This window comes from Leucoraja erinacea, chromosome 7 (assembly GCF_028641065.1).
Source record: "Leucoraja erinacea ecotype New England chromosome 7, Leri_hhj_1, whole genome shotgun sequence".
In the NCBI taxonomy this organism is placed as follows: domain Eukaryota; kingdom Metazoa; phylum Chordata; class Chondrichthyes; order Rajiformes; family Rajidae; genus Leucoraja; species Leucoraja erinaceus.
This window is the reverse complement of record NC_073383.1, coordinates 45901316-45912283: the sequence shown is the minus strand read 5'-3', so window position 1 is coordinate 45912283 and position 10968 is coordinate 45901316. Positions and strand designations below refer to the sequence as shown.

General features: G+C 40.7%; 1 protein-coding gene across 2 annotated transcripts in view; it reads left to right on the top strand.

Annotated features, from left to right (window-relative positions):
* The first annotated feature begins 365 nt into the window (after window positions 1–365).
* The window catches only part of agap1 (ArfGAP with GTPase domain, ankyrin repeat and PH domain 1), a 566650-nt gene continuing 556047 nt past the window's right edge, over window positions 366–10968 (top strand). The window contains exon 1 of one of the 2 annotated variants that reach the window (XM_055638443.1): window positions 366–1243. In XM_055638443.1, coding sequence (XP_055494418.1) covers window positions 1021–1243 — 223 coding nt within the window. In that variant the 5' untranslated portion in view covers window positions 366–1020. The remainder of the gene's footprint in view (window positions 1244–10968) is intronic. The other variant, XM_055638444.1, reaches the window with a different exon arrangement.

The window sequence follows — 10968 nt, the reverse complement described above, 5'->3', positions numbered from 1 at the left end:
GAAGTACATCCTCAAAGAACTCTGTAGATTGGTCAAATGTGACTTTTATTTAATAAATCCACGCTGACTTTGCCCACCATATTACTCTGGGGTGACATTGCCTAGTTATGCATCTGCTGGTGTTGATATTGCTTTGCTGGTAATGCGTTAGAACTTTGCTGGAGAGAGTTATCTACTGAGGCTCCATTGTTCATTTCCTGGCTGGATTTACATTGGAATTATCATTTTCAGGTGGGATTGTGCAGAATCTGAGCTAGGGTAACATTACTGACATTTGCTGGTGGCTGGGCTGACACTGCTCAGCTGGAACTTTGTTGAGACTGTGCTGGAACTATGGGCAGAATTTGCCAGGACGAACTGTTCATTCGCGGGTGACATTGCCGTCCTGTGTCAGTCTTGTGCTGATGTGACTTTCTGCCTGGTTGGCTGCTTTTGCTGAACTGACTTTGTCCGGCCGGGGCTGTGCTAGGCCCACTTTGCCCGGTTGAGGGCTGTACTGGGCAAATCCGAATTGAGCCAGAGCCGGATCCGTGACGTCACCAGGCTGGTAGCTGCGGCAGCTGCGGCGGGTCGGAATCAAGTGTGAGTGCGAGTGTGAGCGGGACGGGGTTTGAGCGGGAGAGCCGGGCTTCTACCAAGCACGTAGATTAAGGGCCACTGCGGGAAACCAGACAGGGGGAAAAAAAAACCCAAACGTGTTGAGAGCCTGGTCTGGTCTGGTCCGCTCCGTAACGTACTGGGAGACTGCAGTGCAATGTGGAGCAAGCGAAACTGCCCGAGCCGCCGCTGCGTACAAGCAGGAGAAGCCTAGGGAGTGGGGCAGAAAACACACACAGAGCGGCAGCCTATGGAGCGGATTCTCGCTGGAGCCTGTGCCGAGACTGTGGAACTGTTGGCGGTGGAGAGTGTGTGCCAGGTGGTGGATGGTGGGGAGAGATTGTGTTGTAGTTTGGTGTTTCCCCAACCCCTCCCCTCCTCCCCTGTTTGTGTGACCCTGTCTACCTCACTCTGTGTCCCTGTATGTGTGATCGCTTCCCAATCCCTCGTATCACCCAGCCGCCCTTGGGTTTCGGTGAAATGATGAATTACCAGCAGCAGCTGGCCAACTCTGCGGCCATCCGAGCCGAGATCCAGCGATTCGAGAGTGTCCATCCCAATATCTACTCTATCTACGACCTGCTGGAGAGAATCGAGGACCCCATCCTGCAGAACCAGATCAGGGAACATGTCATCAGTATTGAAGGTAAGGAGCATGCAGGGACTCGGGAAGGGGTGATGGTTAATTGACACAAAAAACATACTAATGAATTGTTGGCATGGGTGAAAAGAAAAATATTGTAAAACGTGAGAACTAAAGAGAAAATGGATGGCTGTCAAGAACTTTTAGCTGCATTTTCCAACTTGCCTATATCAAATTTTCTTCCACTAATGTGATTGCATTTACAATTGCAATAGCTTGTGCAGAAAATAGTTTTGTTTAGTGTGGCATTTAGTTGGTTTGATTCAGTACTTCAGGTGGCCGTGCGTGATGTAGATTGTTCCATCTAATAATTTGAGGCCTGTTACAGTCAGGAATTCTAATTTACTGCATACAACATTTATATGATTACAAATTAAACAGTATTATTAAACCTCTGCCAGGTCACTGCATATAATTATTCAGGTGCAGTCTGTTTGCTTTTAAGCAGCTTGTCAGTGAATGAGGCAAAGCCATGATCAAAATAGTACTGATTAAATACCAATGACTCCAGGAGGAAGCTGTATCATTGAGTCCATCTATTGCTGTTTTTTTATTGTATCTTTTATTTTCCTGTCTGGGTTAAGGATTAATTTTATCCATTTTCAATTGTGTTCAAATGGCACCAGAACAATAAAATGCTACTCTTAATCTGAATAAACTGAAAGGAAAAATATTTGAAGGTCCTTATATTAATGAGTTTTGTTTAATCTTTTGCAATGACTAATTTGTAAGAATGTAATAGGTTTGAATTGAGCAAATAAAAGAACTGGTTGAATTAACATATTGTGTACACTGTTATGGGCGTAATGAGTAAATGGTATGTTCATTTTTTTTTCCCTTTGATTTTTAAACTAAAAATGCACTATGTAAACGGTCCACATGCAATTGAAGAAGAAACTATGTGTGAATGAAATTTGCCTGACAATTTAATTAAATCACGGAACTTTTAGCTTTTGTTGGGCTTTCTTATGTAGTCTATTGTGGTGTTAAAGTGTATATCGGGAGCCAGTGTAGGAATCAGCACTTCAGTGTATGCAGATGTGAATAATAACCTGCAACAGGAGCTTTTCTTTGTAAAAATATGGTCTCTGGGAAATTTCCCTCTCTCCTCTTGGGTGAAATTTCTCTAAAGTCAAATTTTACTACATCATCCTGCATCAGAACGTGGATGGAACTAGAAACCATTTTCAGAATCATGTACTGAAAGTGACCTTGATGTACTGCTATAAATGATCTCAATCGCAAAGTATAATATGAACATTTTATATCACTTTGTGCATTATAACTATCCCAGCCAGTTAAATGAACGTGACTTCAATTCATTCTAGCATTAATCAGTACATGATCTTTGTGTGATTTTACATGTGATCACATTGGCCACTTAGTCTGAAGGAAGATCTCGACCCGAAACGTCACCTATTCCTTCGCTCCATGGATGCTGCCTCACCCGCTGAGTTTCTCCAGCATTTTTGCCTACCTTTGATTTTTCCAGCATCTGCAGTTCTTTCTTAAACATTAGCCACTTGTAACTTTTTGTTTTATTGAATTGTAACTTTTATGTAGGTAATTGATGATTTTTGTATTTCTATTTTAATGTCCCTATTTAAACTTAAGATAGAAATGCCTCCCAGACACTTGGAATTAGACTGATTAAATATTTTTCAAGCTATATTTCCTAGATAATAGGATACAGAAGGAATCAATAAGTGGGAGGCAATGAGATAGTGGAATACTCCCCACTGACCACCTAGCACAAAAGAAAATGATTGTCTTTTGAAATTCGGTCATCTCACCACCAGGACCTTGCTGCAGATGTCTTCTGCCTCCAAGTATCTTTAGTTGTTGTATCTAAGATACGTGGGATGTCTACAGTGTTTTGGACCATTTGTGTCAGCTGTAACAGTATCACATGCAGCAAGAGTTTTGCCTTGATTAATAGGAAATTATGTTTATGCCACTTAATAGCCATCTCTAGCAACAGAATCTTAACTACCTCCCCTTGACATTTGACAATCTCCAATATACTCGCTATCAAATTCCTGGTTGCTAACCTTGACCTGAAACTGAAAAGGACATGCCAGGAATACTATGATAAATAGCTCGCCTCTTGATTCTCTAAAGCTTTTGCTCCATGGAAAGTATAAAGGAATGCTCTCTATTTGCTAGGATGTATAAAGGATCAGGAACACACGAGGAACTTGACAACAGGGACAAAACACTCCATCCAACTCTTTAAAGATTTATTTCATCCAGCATCAGGACGGGAATACATGAAAACTTCTTTTGCCAGCATTCCTCACCTGTGACATCTGTTGGATAAGGCCACAAGATGTAAAAACATTACAACCTGGAGGTTTTCCAATCGGACATGTTTTAACCTGGAAATATTTTACTCATCGTTCATTTACCCCCAAGTCCAAATTTAGCAAATGCTTACCTGAAGGTATGCATTTGTGTTCAAATGGATTGCAGTGATTCGGGAAAAACAGATTTAAATTTAGAGATACAGCATGGATTTTCAGCCCAGTGAGTCTACACTAGTTCTATGTTATCCCACTTTTCCATCCACTCCCTACACGCTGGCAGCAATTTTACAGAGGTCAATTAATCTGCAATCCAGCATATCTTTGGGATGTGGAAGGAAACCAGAGCACCCAGAGGAAATCCACACGGTCACAGTCAAAATGTGCAAACTCCACACAGATAGCACCTGAGGTCAGGATAGAACCTGGGTCTTTGGTGCTGTAAGGCAGCTGCATTAGCAGCTGTGCCACTGTGCCCCCTCCTCGCCTCCTCCTTTGATAATCACCTTCCTAAAGCGCAATCAGAAAGGAAATGCGATTAAAGAAAAATACAATTCTTCTATCATGCGTTGTGATAGTATTGAATTAAAAGTACAAAGCACTTTTGTATATTATTGGAATGGGAGTGTTTTGTTAGTGTGTGTGTGTATGCATATGTAAAAAAATCATAACCTCAAACTCACCAATAACTGCAGGATAATGCCATCTGTCACTTATTCACTTTCTGATAAATTCACGAGAATGATTCCTGGGATGGTGGCTATGTTGTGTGACTGGAGATTAAGTCATAGCATTCCTCGTGAGTTTAGAATAATGATTTATTTAAACCTACAAAATAATAAAAAAGGCTCAACAAGATAGTTTTGGAGTTGATACTTTACCTAGACTAAGAAGTAAACCATTCAGGACACAGATCATGAGAAATTGATTCACCCAGAGGGTGGTGAATTTTTGGAATTCTCTACCCAAGAAGGTTGTGTGATCCTGAGTCACTGATTATATTCAAGACTGTTTATTTATTGATTGAACCCAATTAAATTATGGGATGTGGGGATTAGTGCAGGCATGTGGTGCTGAGGTAATAGATCATGTCTGTTCTTAAAGAATGACTGAGGAGAGGCGAGGGACCGAATAATTGCGTCTGGCTCCTATCTCTTGCTTTTATATATTATACTGATGCATTTAGCCCCCAGATTAATGATTACTAGTCAGGTTGGGAGGATTATTGTTACCTTATGTTTTTCATTTCTAATGATTACTGTTTGTTTGTAAACAGTGGTTACTGTGAAAGCAATTTCAAACAAACTCAAATGGTTGGCTAGATGGAGAATGCTTGGACACAGAACAAGAATGAAGGAAGATGTAGTGCACTTTGAGGTGTGAGAGAAAAATGGGCAATGATGTGAATATACCTGGATTTTACTGCAACAGCTCGGAGAATGTTTTATCGTTTTGTAGCTTAGAAAATATCAGGTAATCCCTGTCTTTTTTCCTTTCCTGAAGGAATAATATTTCAAATATAGAGTGCTCGGAGATAGGTGTCTCTCACTGACACATTGAGAGCATGCCTGGTTCTCGGTGATTTGTAATTATTTTTATACAAGCTGATAATGGGATTGGTGAAGCCTTTAAGACCTTTAATATTATTGTATCATTTAGGCTTAGGAATCTGGTGTGCAGTCACTCCCCAGCAGAGGCTAAGTAAATCTGTAACTGTGTTTGATGCTGTTGCTCTGTATTGGGTTTCACTTGCATCCTGATGAATGTTGTCATTATGGCTCAGACTGTGGCTGTTGATTTGGCCAAGGGGTTCTATCGATCTGTATCCAGTGTGACTTTGATTAAATCATTGGGATTTGTGATAATGCTTGAGGCCTAATCTTCAACTTTTCTTTAAAGAGCTAGTGTCATTGAGCCTCTTTTGCCTGCCCCAGCTCCCTATGCAAGATTTGTTTTGTGTGTTGCATGGACACGATTACTTGCTTGGTCCACCTTAATTGGCTTAATTTCAGCATCATTTTTCAATAACTATTGTTTTGCAATGTTTAATGATGATCATTCTTTTCTGCCAACAAACATTCCTTTGTTGCTGATCCCTAATTGCTTTTAAGGAGGTAGTGGTGTGCCACTGCCTTGAGCCGTTGTTCATGTGAAGCTGCTTTATAGATGGTTCATATCTCAAGGCGTATCAAAATATTGGGCTGGACATACATAAAACATAAATAGTACAGTTCAGGGCAGGCCCTTCAGTCAACTATGTTTGTACTAAACATGATGCCAAAATAAACTATTCCCTTCTGCCTGCAAATGACCCATATCCCTCCATACCCTGCTTATTCATGTGCCTTAATAAAAGCAGATTAAACGGCCACTACCGCATCTGCTTCTTCCACTGGCCTGGCAGCATTTTCCAGGCACCCACCCACTCTAAGAAAAATACTTACCCCGCACATCTCCTTTAAACTTTGTTCCTCTGACCTGAAAGCTAGGCCCTCTAGTCTTTGACATTTCCATCCTAGGAAAAAGATTCTGAGAGTCTACTCTATTTATGCCTTTCATAATTTTACAGAATTTAAGGTTGGTCTGATGGTCCAGTGAAATCAAACCTCTCCATGCTATACCCTGTATTCCAGGCAGAATGCTGGTAAACCTCTTGTGTGTCTTCTCCAAAACCTTCTGTGATGGGGCAACCAAACTGCACACAACACTCCAAATGTGGCCTGACCAAAGTTTTATAAAACTCTAACATGATTTCCTGACTCTGCCCTGGCTGATGAAGGCAAGCGTACCATATGCTTTCTTTACCATTCATCTACCTGTGTTGCTGCTTTCAGGGAGTTATGGACTTGGACCCCAAGATCCATCTGTACATCAGTGCTGTTTGCATCGACAAATACTGCTCAATGATATGAGCATGTCCAAACTCTCTTTACTGATTGTTCGTAGCTTGATTGTGTATCCCAATATACACCTATTGGAAAAGTGATTTGCTCCTTGACTCCCATTATCAGACCTGCGTGTTTGTTTACCATTTATTTGGTTAGTGGTTGGCTTGAGAAATCTTTAACTGCCCACTGGACATGTGCTTTGGTGTTTATCCTTGATAGCACAGGTCAGTGAATTTGTAAATTAATTTGAGTGGAATCAACAGCAACATTTATTATTTTGTCTACAATTCTCAATCTGATTTTCGGTATCTTTGAAAACTGTGTTCACTTTTGGTCATGAGATATATAAGGGCCCAAAACAGCAATCCTGTCACAAAGACTATTAAAGCAGACGCACTAATTCTAACTGCAAATGGATTGCAAAATTAACCCGGATAGGATTTACAATATGGGAAGAAGGTAGTTTGATGTGTTATCATCACAGTATATTTAGGATGAAGTTGAATGCAGGTCAGCCTATTTAAAGTATACTAAGGAAAGGGGGGCAGGGTACACTGAAATTATTGAACTGTGTTCATTGGGCATATATCTCATAGCCGATTAGTAAAATGAATGCAGCAGGAATATTGCAGTTACTTGAAATGTAATGAAATGACACTATGGTAACATTAGCTGGAAGAGTAAATGAGTTTTGCTGAGACATGTGGTTCTTTCTCATTCTTTACTGCTCTCATTTTCAGTGGTGGCAAGAATGCAAATCAACCTGAATTATGCGCGTTTGGTAGCAGTTGATAAGGAAAGTTAGCTGCCCACATGTAGAAATTACTGATAGCAAGTACAAAGTCAAATAGGTCGTTAGAGTTCACATTAAAGGGGTAGGAATGCAAAGGTGATGATGGTATGCTTCTATTTTACATAACATTAACTAAAACCACTAGGAGTGTTGTGTTCAATTTTGCAACAACAGACATCAGAAAATATATATTGTAGGAAGGAACTGCAGATGCTGGTTTCAACCTAACTTCAACTTAGGTTCTCAAAGCTAGTCTGAAGTTACTGCAGCTTTTTTGTGTCTCTCTTCGGGAAAAATATATTGTTTGTAGAAGGGCTGCAACACAGATCATCACCTGCTGAGTTCCTCCAGCACTTAATGTTTTTGTTAGGATTCCAGCCTCTGCAGTTCCTTGAGGCCCTGTCCCACTTGCATGTCCTTGGCATGCAAATTACGCGACCTCGTCGTCGCGTTGAGGCGCATGGGCATCGTGTGGTGGCGTGGGGCCGGTCCCACTGCGAAGCGCGGAGGGGTATGGAGTTGTGCGCGGTATCGCGCGGTGCTCCGGGATTTTGTACCGAATGAAATCTTCACAGCCTGTCGCGTAACTGAAGGCCAAAGTGGGACAGGCCCAAGACTGGTGCGACGCAACGTCTCACCTCCAACAGCAGCAGAAGCAGGCAAATGAAGACTGAAGAAAGGTCTCGAACCGAAACATCACCCATTGCTTCTCTCCAGAGATGCTGCCGGTCCCACTGAGTTACTCCTGCATTTTGTGTCTATCTTCAAATTAAGTCACGTGCTCCAGACGGCTGTGCAGGCGCATGATGACGCTCGCGACTCTCGCGGGATCGACGCGCCTCAACGCGGCAGCGAGGTCGCGTAATGAGCGTGCTAAGGACCAGCAAGTGGGACAGGGGCTTTTTATCTTCAGATTGTAGCTACAATAATTGAATGATGAAAATCTTGAAGCTAAATCAAATCGCTGTGTTCAATATGATTGGTGTTTAACTCAATTCTTTTGGTGGGGGAATTCATATTCAGTGGGTGCAACTCTAAGAACTGAACCTCAGTCACATTATTAAGGTAAGGTAGTGTAAATCTGGAACTCTTGATAGTTGAAATATTCGATAACTGAAATCAATAGATTTAATGATATCTAGGGTTATGGGGTAAAGATTAGCCCGAGCAGATTATCATGATAAACATGATCTTGTACAATGATGGAGCAGACTTGAGTGACTGAATGGTTAATCCTATTCCTGTACTTCCTATGACAAGTAGCTAGCCTATGACAACTGAACAGCCATGGTTTCAGAGTTTTGTAGGATCATGTGATCACTCGTAATTTATAATATATTACATAACAAGATAAAAACTAAAAGACCATTTGGCCTTCAGAACTGCTCCATCAATCATTATATTCATTGCTGAATCTCTTTCTCAATAACATATTCCCACCCTCCCTTGATGCTCTTTGAGTCTTAAAAATCTATCTACCTTTTCTTTAAATGTATTTAATGACTTGGCTCTCTCTGCCTTCTTTGATAGAGAATTCAATAGGTTCACTGCAATTTGAGTGAATAAATTTATTCTCTTCGCAGTCCTAAATATCTTACTCGATGTCCTGAGAATGTGACTGCTTGTTCTGGACCACCAGCACGGGGAAACATCCTGTCTGCATGCAGAATGTATGCCAGAATTTTCAATGTTTCAATGAGATCCCCTCTGATTCTTATAAAATCCAGTATATACAGCTCTACCTCCTGTCACACTGGGTATGAGTCCAGTGGATCTTCATTAGGCACACTCAATGATAGGTATATCCATTTTTTGGTAAAGGTGTCTAAAGCTATTGGGGATCAGTGGAGCTCAGCACTGATACCTGAATAACTTCACTAACCCTTGCACATGATTATTAATTAAATCTTTCTCATTGAGCCATGCGTAATATCCAATCTATGATGGCCTGCCCTTCGATGTAGTTTGGAAACTTGTGGTAAAAGATCATAAGTGTATAATTTAAAAATGTGCTCTCTACACATGGAGGCACATAAATAGCTATGGTTAGAGGGTCAGAATTCTTATTTGTGCATTTGTTTTGAAACCATAGGTTTCATTACTATGGATTAGGTATTTACTTAATTTCCATTTATTTGTACAGTTTTACTTGCAGAATTTAGGATACACTGGAAACTTCACCTGAAACTACTTATTATAAGAAAATATTCCATGGATGTATTGTTTGTCAATGATGTATGGTTTTTGATTTTAATTTGTGTACGATGATATCAGTTGCCTAAAGGGAGATGGCATTATCATTGTAGATTTTTATAATTAGCATTAAGTTATGGAAATTAATAAACTGAAAAATGTTGACTTCTGAGATAGTGAATTCCAGTTGAAAACTTGTATCATAACACACTAAAGAGCCAAGTTGACTTTATTAAAGTACATGTATTTACACTAAGAATCTGTAACTTTGTTACCACAGATCTTGACATGTAAAGGGACAATTTATAACCACTGTCGGTGTTTTACTTTAGATCAGGGGTCGACAACCCGGTTCTGCCTAGGGGTCGGGTCCCAGGTCTGTGAGCGGTTGGAGAGCCACATCTATTGCCATTGTTAATAAACTTTGGCCTATTTATATATTTAAGAAATATTATGTCTACTGAACATAGGAGTTAGTTTGAGACACTGGTATTGAAACAACCCTCAAGAAACTTAAGATCAACTTTGCGTTTATTGTGCAAAAACAACAATTTAATTTAACACAACCATTTAACACAATTTAACATAAGCATCGACGACAGTGGAATCAACATTGCAAAAGTAATAATTTAACATCAACCAACACAATTTAACTAACATCCACTACAGTGGAATCAACATTCCTCACTGTGACGATGGCCCGATGTTCACACCCTCGTCGGGATGATCGAAACTCCGGCGTCGGGACGGATTGCAACACAAGAAAAGTTTTCCCCTATTCTCTGCCCTCTCCCCCACGTAAAACATACGAAGAAACACCAAAACATACCCTTTAACACACACTCAAAACAACAAAAACAGAGAAGGGCCACGACAGGCTGCTTGCGAGAAGCCATTACGGACTCGCCCCTCTCTGTCTGTCTGTTTGTTTGTCTCATAGCAGTCAGTGTGACACTTGGTGGCTTTTTTTGCTCGACATTCTCTCAATATTAGGTGACAGTGTGGACGAGGCTTGATGCAAGACGCCATCTAATTGGGCATCAGTCAGTCGGTTTCTTTATTTACTCTTCGTGGATTTCATTTTTGAGAATAGTTGCTCGCACATATAAGTACTGTCGAACATTGATGTGTTTTTTTTGTGTGATCTACCAAGTTGGTGTGCATACCAGTTTCAAGAAGATATTTCTTGTAGCACTCTAGTAGAGATACGTCCGTTGAATTAAATTTAGATCTTAATAAATTGCTGCACTGCCTCTCAATAAGTTCCATTTGATCATTTTCTGGTGCGATTTCGATGTCCACGTCAAATGGAGTAGCAAACAGCCTGAATGCGCTTGTGAGAGCAAATGTCAGCGAAACGTGAAGACAACTCAGTTTTCAAGTCATACATCACAGTCACAAATGTGTTGGTGTCTGTCGCCTGGAGTTTAGGGAAACGAGCGGAGCATGATTTTTCAAGCTGACATTCCCACAGTTGTAGTTTTCTCTCGAAGACGACGATGTGTCCACACATCTCGTGTATGAGTTGATTTCTTCCCTGAAGTTACAAGT